Here is a 22792-nt window from a genome sequence, read left to right as displayed (position 1 = left end):
ATGAACTGCAGCGGCCAATGAGGCATCTATTTTTTTTTAATATCTATGCTCATCCGTCCGTCTGTCCTGTCTCTCCTCCAGGGTTCAGTCTTATTGCATCCAGTACGTGTCATGTGGTCTCCCAGTGAAGGACGCAGCAGTGTCCTTCACACCGTCCGTCCTTCACCTCAGAGTTCATCACAGGGACACAGAAAGTTCATCTGAAGGTCAGGCCCTCTCGTCGCTCCGTGACCCATGACCCCGGACGACCCTTGCTCCTGGACTCAAAGGTTATCTGACCTTCAGGAAGAGAGAGAGACGGAACGGACAGAGGCAGAGAATGAGGGAGAAAGGATTGAGAGAGAAAAGGACAAAAGGATAAACGTTAATGCATTGCTGACCAGTATTTACAGTAGCATGTAAAACGGTTATTTTCATTTTGTCAGGTGACTCCTATAGTTCACAAGGACTAGCACATAACTGAAACATGACATGTTGCCACATGTGACGTACACATACACCATAACAACAATGTTTGTAATTTAGATTTTCACTTTTTAATAACTAACTACACCATGGAATCTTTATCCTGAATATTTATTTTCCTTTTTGTATGGTTTAACCATAGACTGTAAAAAATATGGACAAAGCGTTCCGCGGGTCTAACGTGAACGTAAAATGAAGCCTGTCAGTCCTTGCAATGGAAGTCGCCATCTTTCTAGATCTGTTTTGGCCCAGTTCAGGCCAGCTGGCCCATTGGCTGGCCCAGACAACGAGGCGGGACTTCCCCCTTCTTCTTCGTTGGTTTTTATTTTGACTCGAGTGGTTGGGGGATCCCGTTCATAGACTGTAACGGTAGCCACGCCCCTCAGAACATGCGCGACTTTATGGTCATTTTTTTAATAAATGGGACCATAATTTTCCAAAAAGAATATTATGACATTAGAAATGAGACTTTAAACTAGTGACTGGAAGCAAAAAGTATTCATGACCATGTTTATTAAGGTAATACAGTCTAGGTGAAGTTGGGCCCAAATACATGGACTTCTATGGGGCTATGGGTTTTTTTGAGCCCAATGAGAGCGCCACAACAGGCCATTATATGAACTTTCATTTCCTTAGTGGCTTCACAAAATATCCGTCTGACTGCCCCCCTGGGTTTAACCAACATCCTACATAATGTGCTTCCTTAGTGTCGCACTCTGACCTAGCGTGTTGTTTGCCCAACACTGGAAAATTACAGAAAAATCGCCAGGCAGATTCCTTGCTGGTAATTGGTAAATGGTGCATTTATATAGCGTCTTTATGGCGCTTTACATAGATTGTGCACTACATTCACCCATTCACACACACACACATTCATACACCGATGGCGGTGGAAACCATGCAAGGCACCAACCTGCACATCAAGAGCAATTAGGGGTTCAGTGTCTTGCTCAAGGACACTTCAACACTAAATCTGGGGGAGCCCGGGTTCGAAACTGGCAACCTTGAGGTTACGATCCAGTCACTCTACCCCTGAGCCACCGCCACCCGCTGCAGAGATGACGTGGTTTTTGTCAGGTGAAACCTGACTAATGACAGCTCATGAAATGTAAGCGACCTAGTCATCAATGAGATTCCCACCCCAAGCCAATGGGAGTCTGACCCCATACTCTGAAACACCGCCTAAGCCAATGGGAGTCTGACCCCATACTCTGAAACTCGTGAGACAGCGTTTGTTTCACCTGACAAATATGACTATGTAATATTTCTTGTTTTATTCACCTTGTTACACAGAGTGCAGTGATGAAAATGAAGAACCAAAGTGTCTACAACAATAACTGGACAGTTTGGCCTCGAGTATTTCCACCTCAACAGTCCTTCAGTGACTGCCAGGCATTGGCAGGTCTCCCTACTTACAGTAAATAGGCTAAGCCCCTCCCACTGGACCATACCAAACCTGAATTGATTCCACAATTTTACACAATTTTTTCTTAATGTCCAGAGACAATACATTCCATGTACACATTTTAATGTGTCACATAACATAATGACTAATACTCAATTGCCCACTTTACACATTAAACCCACAGTTGGTATGCTCTCTACACTGGAGCCAACAATCATATTAATCAGTCATCAATCAACAATCACACAATATATAAAGTCAAACTAATATCACTCTGCAACAAAGTATAGTTCAAACTTTAACCCTGTTTGTGTGAAAACATTCCTGTTATAAGTTAAGGGGGGAAATAACACAGGACTCTTATTACAGGTTGTTAAATACAGTCAGTAGCAGGGTGAACTGCCACAGTGTCTGCACTTGGATCCCTTCATTCTTTCTAGAACCAAATCTCTCTGGCCAAAACATGTGTTGCTTTGCGATGCGTTGGAAGCTAAGAGGTTGTTTGTGGCGTAAGCTTGTAAATAGACCCAGAGAGAAACAAAAAAACCCTTTACCTGTACTTTTTGTGGCAAAAGCGCTCAAACTTGATCTCTTGACCCCTCTCGAGGACTGATAATTATGCTGTTGTAAATATTGTCGCATGCAGCCTTCACTGGATCCGGCCTGGCGAGGCCCGAGTCTGTCCGTATGACAATTGCAAGGACGTGCAGAGAGTGTTAGAGAGGCAGGGGCTGACATCCCGTAAGAGGGCATGTTTAGACAAAAATAGCGAAAATAGCAGATCTACAAGCTCACAACGCGTCACGCTGGGACATGTTGATCAGCTATTTTTGGGGTGCAACCCAGCACTCTTTCAGGAGTCTTTGGGGGAAAAAATGAATTCTCCTGAATGCTGGAAAGGATTTGCATTTCTTTCACCATATAGTAAACACTGCATCCGTAGTCTGGAGAGGGCAGTTGTTTTACAGACGGGTAGAAGGGCAGACGCTGAAGCCCCCTTTGATGTCTATATGTGTCCCTGGACAATTGACATTCATGCAATCTACAGTAGTTCTCGAGTGCACAGGACGAAGTTCTCCGCCCTTTCAATTAGTAACGCCCAGCGCCCAGGACGGAGATTGATCAAAAGGACGGATATTATTGATATCAAAACCGATCGCATCGCTCCACAGGCTGGGAGCGTCTGTTGTGCAACATTCGATGTTGCGCAACAGTGGGACGTTAAAACGGGACGTTAAAAACGTTAACTCTTGATCTAAATCATTCCGTCCAATTCTAAGCAAAGATCATGTGCCCACCGCGGTCCCCTCCGCTGCTATAAATTGCTGGGCGCTATGATTTAATGGATTAAATAACCCCGGGCGTTTGGGTTCTATATTCTTGCATGTTTTTTAGTTTCATCATGTTTTCTGTCTGCTAGCTGCTGTGTTTACCTTCTGCAGTTCCTCTCGCAGCCAGGAGGGCAGCGGCTGGCCCAGACGATGGAGCAGCTTGGACAGCTCAATGTTCTGGTCCCTGTAGTACCTGGAGAGATACGCCCGCGCCTGGAACACACAGGGGGGGTGGGGGGGGGGGGGGGGCACAAGGCAATTGGATTAGTTAATATAGCACCTTTCATACACAAGGCAATTCAAAGTGCTTTACAGCAGTGGTTCCCAAACTTTTTCATGTCAAGGACCCCCAAAATGTCACTAATTAGCCCGCGGACCCAACATTTGAAAAGATATGCCAGGGACCCCCATAAGAGAACATTTTTACCGCTCCAGCAGTGATTCTCAACCCGTTTTAATTTCAAGGACCCCCAGTGTGACATGTGTACGTATTAGTCTACGGACCCCCATTTAAAACAGTTTTAATGCCAGGAATGGTTTACTCCAGGTTACTGTCGTTGCTATATACGACATACCCGCCTTTTGTTTTGTGTTTAATCCGCCGTATTGTAATAAATAAAAATAAACTCTGTCTTCGCCGCGGAGATAGAGACTAGATGCTTTTGTTTTGATGACGAAACCGGAAATCGTCACATGCTGTGGGCTGCTAGGGCTTCTGGGAAATTGAGGCCAATGCAAATGAATGGGGTACAACGCCTCATGGAGACGGGTCTTGTGTGCGTCTTCCGGGTGCACCAAGATGGTGGATGGTACGATCGAATCATAACAAACCGAGAAACCTTTTTTCACTGGATTTTCGCGGATTTAGAGCCCAAATAATTCAGCGTATGCTCTAAAGGTAATACAACAATCTCGGCAGTGAAGGGGGGTTGATTAAAATGCGGGTTACGCGTTTAAAAGAGTCAAACTTTCTATCTTGGAGACCTGAATTTATATTGTAAAATCAATGTTAATTTTGTTAGTACAAATTGAACCAAATGGACCCGTTAGGGTCCATTTGGTTCCATTTGTACACTCTCTGAGTTACAGACCCACATGGGTCCATTTGGTTCCAAATGATCATTTAGCTGGTGACCCTCTGGAACTCCCTCAAGGACCCCTGGGGGTCCCCAGACCCAACTTTGGGAACCACTGCTTTTCAGGATAAAAACAAATACAGTGCAACAGTACACTTTTAACACAATTAACAAATGATAATAGATACAATTAAAAACTGTAAAATAAAGCAGCATATAAATTAGAACAAACACTCCCACCTTTGATTAAAAAAACTAAACAAAAAACAGCTAATTTAAAGCCCAGGCAAGACTTTAGCTGTTATTAGACATCCTTATTAGGTTGGGGATTTCCTAATGTAACCTGGAACATTATTCCAGGTTTGTGGTGCATAATAGTGAAATGCTGCTGGGGATGGTGGAGAGACAATAGAACAGGTTGTGGTGAGAGAGAGCGGGAGGAGGAGGAGAAATGGAGAGATGAAGCACGTTGTCACAATCCTAAGATTACTTCATTTATTTCTCTTCAATAGGACCTGTGGGCCACTATAGGGGACCAGTGGCAGGAAGCAAAAAACATATATATATTTTTTTAAAAACATGAAACTTGCATAAGACGATGGCTGCTGTGTGTGTGAAGCCACATATCTTTACCGCTGCTCCCTCACTTCCCCTTCATTTGTCTTCTCTTTTCTATTCCCTCGGCTGGAAGCTCCAATACATTTTAATTACACATGACACAGGCGAGGCCACTGATAGAATATATGTTAAGTGTGTGTGTGCGTGTGTGTGTGTGTGTGTGTGTGTGTGTGTGTGCGTGCGCACACATGCGTATGCGTGTGTTCACGTTAGAGTAAATGTGTAATTCATTGTCTGTGCGTCTCTCCTCCATGGAATTAGTGGCCGAGACACAGATTTATAGATTAGATTGTGTCGCTCTGTCTGTGCCCTTCCTCCCTCCCTCCCTCCCTCCCTCCCTCCCTCCTCTCTCAGGGGGAGCCACTTCACTATTGAATCCTCATAATTAGGTTGTATAAGATCATGGCTGCAACACATTGGCTGACAGTACCATTTTAAGACCCTTTAAACTCATCATGTCACAACGTCGCCACACCAATAATACAAACTATGGAAAACCACGGCATCAAATTATGAAATGAAATAGTGTGGTTAAAATAACTTTTTTTGTTTCCTACAAAAAGAGTTGGATGCATATAGAGCATTCCCAGATTTCCCACAAAGTGCGCATGACGCACACTCCGATTCCAAATAGCTGCAGGCAGGTTAAGAGTATATGGCCAAAGGTTGACTGCATACCTGCATAAGTATTTCTGCATGTGTGCATTAACAAGGTTATTTTCCTGGCAAAACCAATGTCAAGTTGGTCTTGTTTCTTCCCAGCAGTCAGCGGTTGGTGCCTCTAAATGCATAAAGAAGATATGGGACACCGCCAAGCCAACCTGAATCCCATCCAACTGGTCGTACAACAAATGGGACTCTATAAACCGTATACAGGACTTGAACCCAGGCAATTTTAAACCCACACCACAAAAACTTGAACAAGGGAACGAGAGAGAGTGTGCGTGCATGCATGCTGAAGCATGTGTGTGTGTGTGTGTGTGTGTGTGTGTGTGTGTGTGTGTGTGTGTGTGTGTGTGTGTGTGTGTGTGTGTGAGTGTACCTCTGGCTCCATGGGAGGATATTTCCTCCCTTTGCTCTTCCCCAAACACTTGGTCCTCCCTCCATCGAGCAGCTGACACCAGAACCCCTTCTGAGGGTCGAACCTGAGAGAGACGAACAGCAAAGAGACAAGACTGTTAGTCCCCATGCCATACCATTCAGAAACAGTACTTGTCGTGGGGGTGTGTACAGAGCCTTGATTGAAGTTCAAATTCAGTCTTATTGTTTCAGACAAGGCAAACATGATTATCTGTATTCTTTGTCTGCGTGAATTAAAGGAGACAAAAGGAGTTGAGAGCTCCACCCCCCCCGACATGTTTCCCAGAAGGGACAATACAGGCTTGAAATAAATGTGCTGTCAGGAGGCTGTCATGATGTCACACAGAACATGAGCTCTGTGGTAAAATGGCCAAGTAAAAATGCATTTTCGTGTATGCAATTAATGCATTCAAAAGAGCTGAATAAATGTTTTATGGACCCATAATAGTGATTATTATTTAAGTAAAGTTTTGCCATAACCATTTTAAGCCCCCCCCCCCCCCCCCCCCCCCCCCCCCCCCCCCCACAGACCCCCCCCCCCCCCCCCCCCCACCCCCCCCCCCCCCACTGGAGCGTTGTGGCGCACGCACGCATGCTCGCCCACACTGTACACTCTCTCTCTTTGTTGTCAATACACATCTCCAGTAATTGTTCTATCGTGAATTACCTTCCTATATATTAGGATTCTAAAAACTGCGTTTGTTGTGTGCATTAATGACACATTACATGACATAGTTTCACATACACAAGAATGTGCTACCATTCTCTGATGAAATCAACTCTATTCTCATCTCCTTTCTCTTGTGCTCACACCAATATAGAGGGTGACCTTGTGTAAGACCTTAGGGGACTGAGAGAGAGAGAGAGAGAGAGAGAGAGTAATTCACGTGAGGGTCTGTAGATCTAGTAACTCACATGAGGGTGTGTAGATCTATAACTCACGTGAGAGTGTGTAGATCTATAACTCACATGAGGGTCTCAGAGTAGTTGAAGTGAGGAGTGTGTAGATCTATAACTCACATGAGGGTCTCAGAGTAGTTGAAGTGAGGAGTGTGTAGATCTATAACTCACGTGAGGGTCTCAGAGTAGTTGAAGTGAGGAGTGTGTAGATCTATAACTCACATGAGAGTCTCAGAGTAGTTGAAGTGAGGAGTGTGTAGATCTATAACTCACGTGAGAGTCTCAGAGTAGTTGAAGTGAGGAGTGACTCCCAGGAACTTCTGCACCTCATCCATCACTGCAGCTGGGTCACTTCTGAGCTGCTGGCCGTCTATGATGAGCAGCTACACACGCACACGCAAACACACGCACGTACAGACACACACATGCACAGACCCGGAACGGTTACTGTTTAAACTGTTTATGGATGGATGTGTGTATTAACACAGTGTCGCAAAGTTTGTGTGACTGTGTGTGCGTCTGCATCCATGTAGTGTACGTGCCTGGTTAGCGGGGTGTCTCTCTGTGTGTGTGTGTGTGTGTGTGTGTGTGTGTGTGTGTGTGTGTACGTGCCTGGTTAACGGGGTACTCAGACAGCCATCTCTCCAGGTGTGTGTGTGTGTGTGTACCTGGTTAGCGGGGTACTCAAGACAGCCATCTCTCCAGGTGTGTGTGTGTGTGTGTGTGTGTGTGTGTGTACCTGGTTAGCGGGGTACTCAGACAGCCATCTCTCCAGGTGTGTGTGTGTGTGTGTGTACCTGGTTAGCGGGGTACTCAGACAGCCATCTCTCCAGGTGTGTGTGTGTGTGTGTGTGTGTGTGTGTGTGTGTGTGTACCTGGTTAGCGGGGTACTCAGACAGCCATCTCTCCAGGTGTGTGTGTGTGTGTGTGTGTGTGTGTGTGTGTGTGTGTGTGTACCTGGTTAGCGGGGTACTCAGACAGCCATCTCTCCAGGTGTGTGTGTGTGTGTGTGTACCTGGTTAGCGGGGTACTCAGACAGCCATCTCTCCAGGTGTGTGTGTGTGTGTGTACCTGGTTAGCGGGGTACTCAGACAGCCATCTCTCCAGGTGTGTGGCGTACAGTCCGGGGATGAGACAGCGGTTCTGCAGCGAGCGCAGCTCGGCCGGTGCTCCTCGTCTCGCACTGATGACATCATAGAAGGTGAAGCGAAGGGCGGCGTGGTCCTCGTGGGCCCTCTGATGCTGTGAGAGAGAAACACATTTAGACCATTCTTAGGACCATTCTACAGTTTTCTGAAAATCCTCTGTTTCGGGTGCAGGCTTTAGTTCCGACATACTATTGATCCGAAACCTCAATCCTAACCTAACCCTAACCGCAAGCACGGGAGCAGCGCATGTCGGACCATCGCTTTTTCGCATCGCATGTCCCCCCGCTTCGGATCTTCGGTGTGTCGGAAAAGCGTGTGCACCCCACATTTTTTTTTTGTCAAGGACCCCCAAAACTATATGTAATTGGCCGCCGACCCCCGTCTGAAAATATGTTGTTCCAGGAGGAACCCCTCAGAAGCAAAGATTTTAGTTAAAAATGTTCGCTCTGAAAGAATATAATATATATTTAAAGATTTATGCTGCATTTTCACGATTTTTCAAAAATAGCAGACCTACAAGCTCGTAGCACCCTCCTGGTGCTGCGGCCATCTTGGAAACTAAACACATGGGAGAAGGGTGGGGCCGAAAAAGGCCCTTATTAACACGATAAAACCATGACGCAGTTATTGCTGCTGCTGACCTGTAGTACATATACTGCCAACCAGGTGAAGAAATCACAGATGGCGGTTTAACCGTTGCTTTTATGAAATATCAGAGACCATTTAGGCTTTTATGGAAGATGCTTCTGGAACATATTGCTAGTTTGACAACTTCAATATCTCATCTTTAAATGAAAAAAAAGCTTTGGCTATTATTGCCGAAGAGATTTGACAGAGTGAAGGCGGGGGAAAAAGCGTACCAAGTACAGTTGCACAGAGGACCATTAGGTGGTTAATTCACAGCAGGTCTCAGGTCTGTTATATCACAGAGGACCATTAGGTGGTTAATTCACAGCAAGTCTCAGGTCTGTTATATCACAGAGGACCATTAGGTGGTTAATTCACAGCAGGTCTCAGGTCTGTTATATCACAGAGGACCATTAGGTGGTTAATTCACAGCAAGTCTCAGGTCTGTTATATCACAGAGGACCATTAGGTGGTTAATTCACAGCAGGTCTCAGGTCTGTTATATCACAGAGGACCATTAGGTGGTTAATTCACAGCAGGTCTCAGGTCTGTTATAGCACAGAGGACCTAGAACATTAGGTGGTTAATTCACAGCAGAATTACAGTATAATGGCCCTCATTTATCACAACATTAGCTGGCAAATTTACACTGAGGGAAATATTAAACATTTATCAAAACATTTAAGCTGCACATTAGACAGTGCCTTGCCACTGGTATAATGCATATTTAATTTCATCTGAATAATTTTGGTCCAGGATTTCCGCACCTTTCTACGTAGAGACATGTTGATGAATGAGGCCCATTAGTTTCCACTCCGCTGTAAATGGCGGAACGATACACATGCATTCAATGCTGCGATAATGCGCTGTGGGCACTGCTGCCATGGTGAAGCACAGCATGGCTCAACGAAAGTGTCATCATCGCTAATTTGTACGTTTCTATGTAATAGGTTTGTGTGTACTGTAGGCAAGTATGTGTGTGTGTGTGTGTGTGTGTGTGTGTGTGTGTGTGTGTGTGTGTGTGTGTGTGTGTGTGTGTGTGCGCGCGCGTGCGTACCTGGTACCAGCTGTAGGCCCTGTCGGAGGGGTTGATGAGCAGGGTGATGATCTTACCTGGTACCAGCTGTAGGCCCTGTCGGAGGGGTTGATGAGCAGGGTGATGATCTTACCTGGTACCAGCTCTAGGCCCTGTTGGAGGGGTTGATGAGCAGGGTGATGATATTACCTGGTACCAGCTGTAGGCCCTGTTGGAGGGGTTGATGAGCAGGGTGATGATATTACCTGGTACCAGCTGTAGGCCCTGTTGGAGGGGTTGATGAGCAGGGTGATGATATTACCTGGTACCAGCTGTAGGCCCTGTCGGAGGGGTTGATGAGCAGGGTGATGATCTTACCTGGTACCAGCTCTAGGCCCTGTCGGAGGGGTTGATGAGCAGGGTGATGATCTTACCTGGTACCAGCTCTAGGCCCTGTCAGAGGGGTTGATGAGCAGGGTGATGATCTTACCTGGTACCAGCTCTAGGCCCTGTCAGAGGGGTTGATGAGCAGGGTGATGATCTTACCTGGTACCAGCTGTAGGCCCTGTCGGAGGGGTTGATGAGCAGGGTGATGATCTTGGCTTTGGCCAGCAGGGCGGCGGCGCGCCGAGGAGCCTCCTCTGAGGGGAAGTAGTTAGCGCTCTTCTCAAACAGGAAGTCTGTCGTCACGTTGGAGGGCACGGGGAAAAACTCCATGTACCTGAAGAGAGAGACACATTTACCCATCTAGACAATTCTACAAATGTCTTCTAAATCCTGACAGTTTTCTTGAAAAACCCCATGTTTCTATGTCAGTCGTTCTCAAACATTTTCATGTCAAGGACCACCAAAAATATATGTAATTCAGGGACCCCCCAGAAGCAAAGATTTGAGTTAAAACGTTCACTGTGAAAGAATATATTCAAAGATTTGCGCCACATTTTCAAGATTTTTCCAAAATAGCAGACCTGTAAATAGCAGACCTGTAGATATGCTATTTTTTCAATAGCTAAAGTATAACATAATGCTTCAAACACCAAAAGGGGGTTCCTGCACAGAATGGGTTAAATAACCAGTAAGACACCTAAAGGCAAGGTTGTGTGCACGGGGGTCAGATCAACATATGGAATGAATTCTGTATTGGCCATACGACGAAGTAGCCAATAAATCTATATTGCTTGAGTATTGATACTTTTACTTATGTTTTCCCCCCATCACTGTGGCTGACAATAAAGGACCTTAATTCCTACCAGTCGATTCCTTTGTGGTAGTTGTTGGTGTTGAAGAACTGCACCTCTTCGTAGGTCTTGGGACTGGGGAAGTTGCTGGAGACGGCAGGATGCATGAGCAGAAAGAGATAAAGTGCAGTTGTTCCTGGAACGACAAAAAGACATCAGTCATTTCCAGTTAAGTGTGATTTGGGTCAGAGAGAGCAGAAACTGTTGGTCTGTGTTGGTTGGCACACGGCACGCTAATCTCCTGATCCACGCTGGACCACTCTCCTGCCAGGTCTCCCAGCAATCTGACGACAGCATCTGTACCCAGGACAAGATGTTTGTGTGTGCGTGTGTGCTTGTCTGATTGTGTGTGTTTCCGTTTCTGTGCGCGAGTGTGTGCAGTGCACGTGTATACAGTACACGTGTGTGCGTGTGCCTGTCTGTGTGTGTGTGTGTGTGTGTCATAGCCCCAGGGCTTCGCTACAAATTTTACACCAGTCGTCCCTGAGAGCCTCCCTGCTTGTCTGCTCTCTTAAGGCCTATTCATACTCCAGTTATAGGCGATAAAAACCTGAAACTGTGGTTAGTAAAAAAAAAAACAAGAGAGATGTGTTTGGGTGAATGGCTTACAACCGCGGCGTGATGTCATGAGATATAGAATGACCAGGTAGGTAACAATCACCTCTCTATAGAATGACCAGGTAGGTAACAATCACCTCTCTATAGAAAGACCAGGTAGGTAACAATCACCTCTCTATAGAAAGACCAGGTAGGTAACAATCACCTCTCTATAGAAAGACCAGGTAGGTAACAATCACCTCTCTATAGAAAGACCAGGTAGGTAACAATCACCTCTCTATAGAATGACCAGGTAGGTAACAATCACCTCTCTATAGAATGACCAGGTAGGTAACAATCACCTCTCTATAGAATGACCAGGTAGGTAACAATCACCTCTCTATAGAATGACCAGGTAGGTAACAATCACCTCTCTATAGAATGACCAGGTAGGTAACAATCACCTCTCTATAGAATGACCAGGTAGGTAACAATCACCTCTCTATAGAATGACCAGGTAGGTAACAATCACCTCTCTATAGAATGACCAGGTAGGTAACAATCAAACCGGAAAATTAAACAGCACGACGACCACAAGAGATCTTCACATCACCTCTAAAAGCCACAACAAACCAGTAGCAATTACAAGAGCAAGAGCGCCGCGGGGCCACGCTCGATGCAATCTGGAGATAATTGAGATAGTCTAATTGTTGCTCACGGTCGGGACAACGACCTCGAAATGAATGCCGTAGAGAGAGAGAGAGGGGGGGGGGGGTTTAAATAGTACTTTATGTGTACATTATTCCCCTCCCCTCTCATAGCCCTACAGGAGGGAGGAATCCAATATTTGCTCTTATCTGGTCCATCTCGAGAGAATTTCCTTTCAACATGTGTGTCTGTCTGTGTGCATGCACATGTGTTGCAAAACAAAATGTAAGTGTACCCCCCACATGGTAGGTGTTTTCTGTGGGCCTACAGTATATATGACCATGCAATTAAACCCACCTGTTTTCTGTGGGCCTATATATGACCATGCAATTAAACACACCTGTTTTCTGTGGACCTATAAATGACCATGCAATTAAACCCACCTGTTTTCTGTGGACCTATAAATGACCATGCAATTAAACCCACCTGTTTTCTGTGGGCCTATGACCATGAATTTGGGCAGCCTGTCACATGTCTTCTCCTTAGACCAGATGTCTTTATGCCTTTTGTCATCACACGGATTCTACAGCAGGAAGGACAAACAGGTTTAGCGGTTGAAGATGGATGGATGGATGGACTGTGTTACTCACGTAATGCATGAATTAGCCCAATTAAACACCGAGTGTAATGTACACACCACAGACACAGACAGTGGCGTGCACAGACATTTAGAGGGGCAGCACGTGGAACCTGCCGGTTGCCATAATAGTGAGATTTATAGATTTTGGGGCATACCGGTACATAATGTATTAGAAGCAGATATGTTTTATCAAGAATTGATCAATGTCACCATGGTCCACATACTGCTGTCCAGAGGGCAAGGGCAGGTAGTGCTCTAGCACCCCCTAGTGTCTATCTGTGCACGCCACTGGACACAGACATACCTGCCACAGCGGGTGCCTCTGCTCGGGGAAGAGCTGGAAGTACTTGTGAGCCAGCTGGAGTGGCGGGAGCGTGTGGAGGTTCAGGTTGGTCCACGTGCGCAGGAACGAGGCCAGGTGCACGAACGTGTAGAGACCCAGGCGGTCGTTGCCGTAGTTCGACAGGTGCGTCATGAAAATACTGATCTGGAGTGGAAAGAAGAGAATTTACAGAGAGGAGATTAATCGCGTGGATGGATAACCCGGGCATCCCCCGCAAACGCTTGCATGTGTGTGCGTACGTGTGCACGTTTTCTGTCTGACACAAGCCACATACAGTACACAGCTAGCACAGAGACATTGTGCTAACACACGTGTGCACGCACACGCACACATGCGCGGGCACACGCAGATGTGACAGAGCACTGTTGCTGCAGTCTTGGGGATTCTATAACACGATATGCAACAAAGGTCATTATGGAGCCCTGCGTATTTCAAAATCACAGCTGCTATAACAGCAATATAGTGGCATGCTATTATGCAAATTGTCCAATCATGAAACTGTATTTCTTTATTTATTTTTCTTTATTTATTATAGAATGATTGTACATACAGTTTTAGTTTTTATCGGATTTCAGGATGACTAGCTTTTCTCATGGCTAAAGCTAACGGGGATGCTAATAAACAAATATAGCTGCAAGCAGCGATACGACGGGGCCAAGCAATAAGAGAAATCACACCTGTGTGAACTGAGCGGTCACCCAGCGGTATTGCAGCTGTTCGTACCCCGAACAGGCCGCAAACAGACTCGCTTGTGCGTATTGCATAATGCATATAGTCTTTTTCTTATTGCTGCATTCTTTGGCCCCTCTTATCGCTGCTTGCAGCTATATTGTCTATGAAAGTCAGAACACAAAAGTTGTTCGGCATGAGGAGACGCATATGTGTATCGAAGTTGTATTGCTGACGGTCAAACGGTTCATGAGCTATGCCTGTTCAAAGTTTGCATTTTCAATTGAGTGCTATAGCGCCACCCTTTGGCCAATGGTCGTGGGCTTCGCGTCAGAACTGCTATTTGTGGCAGAAGAAGAAAAAGAACGGACAAAAACCTTAATAAACATTTTCACAGAGTGACACAGTCATGCAATACTATATGAATTAGGCTAAGCAGACAATTCTCTCTCTGCAGTTCGTTTGTGTTACTAAGTGTCTCTGGATATTGGACTGTAAAACAAAGCGTTTGTATGATTCCACTGGAAGCATTTTTAAACAGAGTGAGAGACGAGGATGTAAAGATGCTGAGATGTCTTCAGCATGGTGATCGGTGATGAATGTACATTTTTGTGTGTACACTCTTTTATGACAATTGACTTCAGTGTTGTCTCGTGCATAAAGACATTGAGTTGCACATTCTAAAGAACAAACTGCATCATGAAAACGCCACAGCTGGAACAGATGAACACATCATCTCCCTGGGCCATTTAACAGCAACAGTGTAATGCTCCCCACATCCACTAGGTGACAGCAGAGATGCAGCTACACACAGAAATACATGTGTGTTCTGAATGGTGTGTGTGTATACACACACACGCATGAGCGTGTCCAAGGGAGTGCACGTGTCTGTGGAGGAGAGAGAAATGAGGGTGAGAAGGAGTGATATAGAGTGTGTTTGTTCTGGGCTATCTCACCATGCATCAGTGCTTTTATAGGCTGATCAAAGAGACAAGCTAAGATAGCTATACACGCTGCGCACACACTGCGCACGCACACACACACACACGCACGCACGCACGCACGCACACACGCACGCACCTTCTGCAACTGTAGGGAACTCGGAGAGTCTGGATGAAATGTTAACATCAGCCATTAAGATATGAATTATTTGGTGTCTCTGTGTGTGTGTGTGTATGTGTGTGTGTGCGCGTGCATTAATTCACGTGCAGTTATGTGTATGCTCAGTATATTCTCTGTCTGACACATGCACTAGCAATACACACACACACACACGCGCGTATATACACACGCACGCACATATAGGCCTATACACACACACACGCACGTATATATACACACCCACACCCACACACTGACACATGCACTATAGCAATACACACCCACACCCATATACACACACGCACGTATACATACACACACACCTCCCTGTTACAGAGCGCTGTTGGGTCTCCTGTTTAACGCTGAAGGTTGCCGCAGATAGGAAGCGACGCGGTGTCGCAGTTTGATGGATCAGCGTCCGGCCGACCCAGAAAGCCCCCCCGCATACTGATCACCTCTGCGTGTGTGTGCGTGTGACATAGACGTATCACTATATAGTATATATGCATAGGTTCATTATATAGATATTCCACTGTTACGTTCTTAGCTTACATATGATTTATGATAACTATATTTTTTATGTATTTGATGTAGTGCCATGTTTTTGTTCTTGCTTAATGTAAATCGCTCTGGATTAAGAGCATCTGATAAATGACGGAATTGTAAATTGTGTGTGTGTGTGTGTTTGTGAGAGAGAGAGTGAACAAGAGAGAGAGAGAGAGAGAGAAACAGAGCCATACGTGTGTTTTCATTGTGTGTGTGCCTGTAAAGTATATATGTACGCACGTGTGTGTGTGTGTGTCTGTAAAGTATGTGTGACACTATCCGCCCCTGGCCAGCCGGAGCGCCTGATGGAGGGGAAAGGAACTGGTCGGAATAAACGTGTTCCTTCCACGCGCTATACGTACAACCAGGGGGAAACTCTCCCCTGTCAGATGAAAAGAAGCAGCTTGGATTCCTCATGCACAGAAGGAAGCATGAGGTCAGTCCGCTGCCCTTACAGGTTGGCAGGGGAAAGAAATGGGTTGCAAAATCGTGGGATAAATATTTATAAGAAACGAAGTGTGTGTGTCTGCGTATGTGCGTGTGATTGTGTGCGTACGTGCATGCATGTACACATGCATAATTGCTTGTGGCGCGTACGTACAGCACGCATATGTACTCATGTGTCTGCCACTCCTCTCTCATTGTGTGTGTGTGTGTGTGTGTGTGTGTGTGTGTGTGTGTGTGTGTGTGTGCGTGTGCGACTGTGCGTGCGTGTGCGCGAGTGTGTCTGCCACTCCTCTCATTGTGAATGAATGAATGAATGGTTTTATTTACGTGTCTGACTGCCTTTTGCAGTCCATCCCTTACGGGATTATCCGTATTATCCAGATTATCCAGACACAACTTTAAGTGTAATGCTTAATTGGGTCGTCCACTCACAGTTAACAGTCTTTGTATTGAGTTTGTGCTTGAAATGTACTGTAATTCTGCAAACTGCTAATACATTTAAATCAATCAATCAAATTTATAAAAAACATATTTCCTGTGCCAACACGCTGACACCAAAAATATTAAACAAAAGTAAATATCATACAATGTATACATAACATAATCAAGATTACTGTACATTCAAGTATTCCATTTTGTCAAGATAGAGACTAAAGTGTGTGTGTGTGTGTGTGTGTGTGTGTGTGTGTGTGTGTGTGTGTGTGCCACTCCTCTCTCATTGTGTGCTCAGTCTGTGGAACGCGGCAGCATGCTCTGGCTCCCTGTGGCCATGCAGTGCTCATATCAATCTAGTTCACGTCAAACAACTACAGCGCAGAACCATGGTACCGTGAATCAGATCTGTGCCACATCAAGACTGAAATCCGATTGAACACTAGAATGAAAGTAAAGTAAAATGTGACAGAAGTAGCATGTGCTTAAATTCATATTTAGAAAATGTTTCAGATGTCAAGAATGTCTGAGATGATGAATGGTGATGGGTGATGATGGTCATGGAAGGGGAACCTTCTGGAAGCAAAGATAATAAACTAAAAAATCTCAAAGAAATAACGGTCAAAATGACCTCTCAGGCATGCTAGTATGAGTCTAACAGGTCACATGACTCATTTAGACAAATCAGATTCCAATCTGGATGTGGCTCAGATCTGACTGAGGCTGGATTTGGCCGCCAGTGTAAATGGGGCCTAAGATTAGACCGACATGGCGGAAACAACGGTCTGACTATACCGCTCCAAATGCACTGCTCCCTCCCGCGCTTGCGGTTATGTTTAGGTTACAGGGTTAGAGAATGGCTGTCGATGTCGGACTAATTAATGACTGGTCTGACCAGATTCTACTGAAATGTCTTCTAAATCATGAAAGTTTTCAGAAAAACCCTATGTTTCTATCTACCTGTATGTCAGTGGTTTGCGCAGAGCAAGTTCAGTCAGGGAACCTCAGTGCAGTTGCTGCTGGCCGTTAATTGGGCCGCCTCAGCATCACGCTCTCATTCACATGATTCACTCAGCCAATCACACACTCACTCCATCTTCATACAGGCTACTTTAACCGGAGGTTTTCATTTCTCCTCCTGCTTCCTTCTTTGCTGCTGCGTATCAGCGTGCTGTTGTATACAAACCTGCTGCTCACCCTCCTCCACCCCAGCCACCACCTGTCATTTAGGTACGGGGATTCAGAGTCCCTATGGTCGGGACTGATGCGCTTGATCTGACTACCTAAAAAGCAGATCCAATACATCGCCAAACCATAATAAATGTATTGCTCATCTTATATTCAATAAATATATATTCCATCCATTCTTGAGTTGTCCTGACTGAAATGTAATTGCCTGCCGAAAACCCCATCTGAAAATATGTTGTTCCAGGGATCAGTCAGAAGCAAAGATGAGAGTTAAAAACGTCCGCTCTGAAAGAATATATTATTCAAAGATGTGCACCATATTTTCACGATAAAAAAATAATAAATAGCAGATCTACAAAGCTTGTAGTGCGGCACTCAGTGCCTCGCTATGAGCTTGTAGATCTGCTATTTTTCCAACAGCTAAAGTATAACATAATGCTTAAAACACCAAAAGGGTGTTCCCATAGAGAATGTGTTAAACTAGGCGTCACGCTTGATCAGAATCTGACTCGATTTTGTAACAGGAAGGACAAAAAAGCAATATAGAAAATGAAAACCCTCTCACAGAAACAAGAAGAGAAGTGGAAATACCACTTGACAATTAATGAGACTTAATGTACGGTAGGTTAGGTGGTACAGTGTTTTGCTGATACCACCACATTTATCGTGTAGTATTTATGTTGTGATATATCCTTCATGACATACAGTACTGCCTGAGGGGGACAAGAAGCACAGCGCAAACAATGAAATACTGTACTATAGGGTCCGGCGGCGTTTCTCTCCTTTCCTTTCTGATTTCTTCCCCCCCACTCCATTTCTTCTTTTGTAAAGCACTTGGCAGTGTTTTGATAAGGTCTATAGTGTAAATAAATAATACACAATATATATATATATTCAGTATAGCTATTATTGTTCTCATTATCCCATTTTGAGGGGGAACACCTTTTGGAGGTTTTTCAGGAAAAAAACGACAAAAACCCCTTTGGAAAAACCTCTGTGTTTTTCCCCAAGTGCTTTGAAAAAGGAAGAGAAAAGCAGGCAGGGTGATCACAATGTGATTTATGTTCCCTTCAAAGCACTGAGTCCATATCCTATGATACCTGAGTCACACTGACATCACTGAGTCCATATCCTATGATACCTGAGTCACACTGACATCACTGAGTCCATATCCTATGATACCTGAGTCACACTGACATCACTGAGTCCATATCCTATGATACCTGAGTCACACTGACATCACTGAGTCCATATCCTATGATACCTGAGTCACACTGACATCACTGAGTCCATATCCTATGATACCTGAGTCACACTGACATCACTGAGTCCATATCCTATGATGCCTGAGTCACACTTTTTATTTTTTAGGGAGGGGGTCGCTTTGCCGGTGTGCACACACACGCGTGCTTGTACTATATGCTTGTGCAGCCGTGCCTGCATGTCCAGTGTGTCCATGCATGTGTGTGTGTGTGTGTGTGTGTGTGTGTGTGTGTGAGAGTGAGAGTGAGAGTGAGAGTGAGAGAGAGAGAGAGTTATAATAGAGGAGGTGGAGGCAGTCGTGGTACCTAACAAGTGGAAAGGTCAGATTCATTTGTAACTGATCTACGAGTATAGTGTATATGTAAGGAGAGAGAGAGAGAGAGAGAGAGAGAGAGAGAGAGAGAGAGAGAGAAGGGCGAGGGAACTCATTCACCTCCGTCCACACCTCAATCTTAGTTGTTTTCTTGCAGCAAGGCCAGTCTGGCAGATTAATGTGCGCACGCACGCACGCACGCACGCACACACACAGTTCTCTAGACCTCGATGGGCTTTCCCTCGCGATGCAAACAAACAGCGGAGGAGGAGATCATAGTTGCTACGGCATCAATTAACTGGTTATCAAAATGAAGAGCCCTGCCTGTACACAGTGTGTTGATTTCGTCGACTAAAAACTAAGACGAAAAATGTTCACCGATTACCTTTTTTTTACTGACGAAAACAAAACTAAATGGAAACTGAATGAAAACTAAAGCTATGATGACTAAAACTAAGACTAAATATACTGACAATTTCGTCAACAAATAAAAACTAGACTAGTGGACAAGAGATCCATTTTACAGTGCGACGCGTTGTGATTTTGTAGATCTGCTATTTTCAGGTGACTAAAATGTGACCAAAACTAAGTGAAAACTATTCAAGAGACTACGACTAAAACTAAAATAGAAATTTGCTGCCAAAAACAACACTGTCTTGTGGTGAAACAGCCGTTTCTTTCCATGCTGTAGCACTGACTGGATTGTGAAAGAGAATAATAAATATCATGAGTAAACACATCGACCTCACTTTTAATAACCCAAAAAATGGCTTCTAAGTCCAAAAACAAATCTGAAAAACCTCATGTTTCTATGTCTGCGGTGCTCAACTTTTTTCATGTCAAGGACCCCCAGGAATTATCTGTATTTGGCCCGCGGACCCCCATCTGAAAATATGTTGTTCCAGGGACCTCCTCCAGATGCCAAGATACACAAGATAAAAAAACGTTTGTTCTGAAAGAACAAATATTCAAAGATTTGCGCCACATTTTCACGATTAAAATAAATAAATAGCAGACCTCTATTTTTCAATAGCTAAAATATAACATATGCTTAAAACACCAAAAAGGGGTTCCAGTCCTGAATGGGTTAATCTCGCCGAAACGCCTATTTCTATATTTATAATTTCATTTATTCATTGGGTATATCACAGTCTGTTTCTCTGCCCCATCAATCTCCCTCTCTCTCTCTCTCTCTCTCTCTCTCTCTCTCTCTCTGCTGCAACGAAATGTCAGTTAATTTTCTTCCTCTCCAATCTAGCGTTGCCCTAGATGCTCTGATGAAGCATGTCGCTCCGACATGAGGCAATGTCTCCTCCAAATTCTACAGATCACCACCCGAAGTCGGTGGGTGGCTCTTCCGAGAGAGATTTTGCGCTCTCATTAGAAGGCGGGTCTAAGTGCCATCCAGCCGTTTCTCTCATTTCTTTGAAAGTGTCCATGTCTCGGAGCCATAGAGTACAATCGGCTCGACGGTGTGTATATTATGTCCTTATATCTATTCATCTATCCGTAGTTATATCTACAGCCTGGCCTCCAGTGTTAATTTCTGTCTCTCGCCCTGCCAGAGGAGTGTATCAGAGGGTGGCCCGTTTCCCATCTCAGACCACTTAGTTCCACATATATTTCTCTGTGATTGAATTGTTATTGGTGCTAAACATAAGCCTAGCCCCACTCTCTCACCAACCACCGTGTCCCCCTCCCCTCCCTCTCTCTCTCTCTGGTGGATAATTGAAAGCTGAACATCAATACAGCAAATGATGTCAGTTCAATTTGTTCTGCCTGCTCTAGTCAACGTCTACTGCATCGCTCTCCCTCTCTTCCATTCCGCTGTGTTTCATTGCTTTCCTCTCTAATTTGCCCCCTTTTGGAGTATGGGTTGGTTTGACTCACTCTGTGTGTGTGTGTGTGTGTGTGTGTGTGTGTGTGTGTGTGTGTGTGTCTGTGTGTGTGTGTGTGTGTGTGTGTGTGTGTGTGTTGCCGGCATGTGTTGATGAGCTGCCAAAGCCTTCATTACAAATCAGCAGGAGTTCAGTGAGATGCAATGAAGGAGTGGAAATAAAGTGCTAGGAAACACACGCGCACACTCACTCACCCACACACACACACACACACACACACACGCACACACCCATATACATGTGTGCGCGCTCGCACATACACCCACACGTGACACACCCACGGCATGCCGATATAAATGAGAGGAGTGGAACTAATATCCATTTGGATTCCATCTTTAATGGATTCAGAGTCAGGGTCCATATCAAGTTAAAATAACAAATCACAAGAAAAGAAAAGGAGTCCGCCCGCTACGGACAGACAGTCCACATGAGATGACCAGTGGTGGAAAAATTACTCAATTGTTTTACTTAAGTAAAAGTACCAATACTGCAATTTAGAACTACTTCGTTACAAGTAAAAGTACGAAATTGAAAATGTACTTGAGTAAGTACAAAAGTATCGGCATCAAAATGTACTTCAAGCACTAAAATGTCCCATTTCACAAGTTCAAAATGTGTACAAAAATCTATTGAAAATAGCAGATCTACAAGCTCACAATGCGTTGCGACGCATTGTGAGCTTGTAGATCTGCTATTTTCAAATGGCCGAAATATATAGGGTTTAAGTGGTTAATGTATGTTTTCTAATCAAAATAATAAATCGCCAAAGTAACTATAGTAACTAAAGTTTTCAAATAATTGGAAATTTGCCATTTTTTACTATTTAAAAAAACCTTTAGAAATAATTAAAATAGCCGATCTTCAAGCTCACAATGTGTAGATGTTCGGCTAGTTGAACTATTTTAAAAGGTTTTTCAAAATAATAAAAAATGGCAAATTAGTTTAGGGATAAGGGATAAGATGGATATTTACAAGCTTTTGCCACCAACGGTACAACCAAAGGGTCTCTTATAGCTTTTTCCACAATGTGTTACTGTCTGTACCGTGTGCCGTTTACATTTCTGAAAAAAAAGAAGACTATAGGCCAAATAATACTAAATATATTGTACAGTGAGGTGTTGAGGCACAGCGAGCATAGATAGATGAACATATCATCATTACTGACACAGTTTGTGCGCCACACTGTGTTATATTATAGACGACATGAAACCACAAGGGTCTGGAAGCAGACCGGAAAGTGGGACAAAGTGATAGCGGAGTGTATGTGTGTGTGTGTGTGCGTGTGCGTGTGCGTGTGTGTGTGTGTGTGTGTGTGGGGGGGGGGTGATGGTTGAGTGGTACTTTGGTGGGGTGGGAGGGTTGAGAGGGGCATGTGTAGGAGGATAGGCTGGACTAGAGGGAGGGGGATTGTGCTGATATTTGGTCTTTGGCTAATAAGCTTGGTGGCAGAGCTAAGCGCTAAATGTCAGCCCTGATATATGTCTGCAGATCTGCTTATGTCAGCGAGACACACACATACATTTTATACACATGCCTCTCTCTCTCGCACGCACGCACGGACGCACACACGCAGTATATAAATAGAGAGACATTTCACATGCCAATACAGACACACAATGTGTGTGTGTGTGTGTGTGTGTGTGTGTGTGTGTGTGTGTGTGTGTGTGTGTGTGTGTCTGGATTCTCAAGTGACACAACATGTCGTGACTTGAAATTGTTATCTCCACCTGGTCTCTCCCCCCTGCCCACTCTCTCTCTCCCTCTGTCTCCCTCCCTCTCCCCCCATCTCTATACTCCCCCCCCCCTCTCTCTCTCTCTCTCTCCGTCATTGGTCAGTTGGTGTGAAATCAATGTATTATGTGTG

General features: G+C 44.7%; 1 protein-coding gene across 2 annotated transcripts in view; it reads right to left on the bottom strand.

Moving 5' to 3' along the window:
• Positions 1-22792, bottom strand: part of ndst3 (N-deacetylase/N-sulfotransferase (heparan glucosaminyl) 3) — a 63223-nt gene continuing 40431 nt past the window's right edge. Inside the window, exons 6-14 of one of the 2 annotated variants that reach the window (XM_080757650.1) lie at positions 13033-13215; positions 12575-12671; positions 10916-11039; positions 10212-10386; positions 7947-8117; positions 7149-7258; positions 5938-6040; positions 3304-3414; positions 1-279 (exon numbers count right to left, since the gene is read on the bottom strand). In XM_080757650.1, the coding sequence (XP_080613776.1) occupies positions 271-279; positions 3304-3414; positions 5938-6040; positions 7149-7258; positions 7947-8117; positions 10212-10386; positions 10916-11039; positions 12575-12671; positions 13033-13215 (1083 nt within the window). In that variant the 3' untranslated portion in view covers positions 1-270. Of the gene's footprint in view, positions 280-3255; positions 3415-5937; positions 6041-7148; positions 7259-7946; positions 8118-10211; positions 10387-10915; positions 11040-12574; positions 12672-13032; positions 13216-22792 lie in introns of those variants that run through there. The other variant, XM_080757649.1, reaches the window with a different exon arrangement.

This window comes from Protomyctophum bolini, assembly GCF_963924005.1.
Source record: "Protomyctophum bolini genome assembly, chromosome: 3".
Lineage (NCBI taxonomy): Eukaryota > Metazoa > Chordata > Actinopteri > Myctophiformes > Myctophidae > Protomyctophum > Protomyctophum bolini.
Note: the sequence above shows the minus strand (reverse complement) of the source record. Positions and strands in the feature narration are given on the sequence as shown.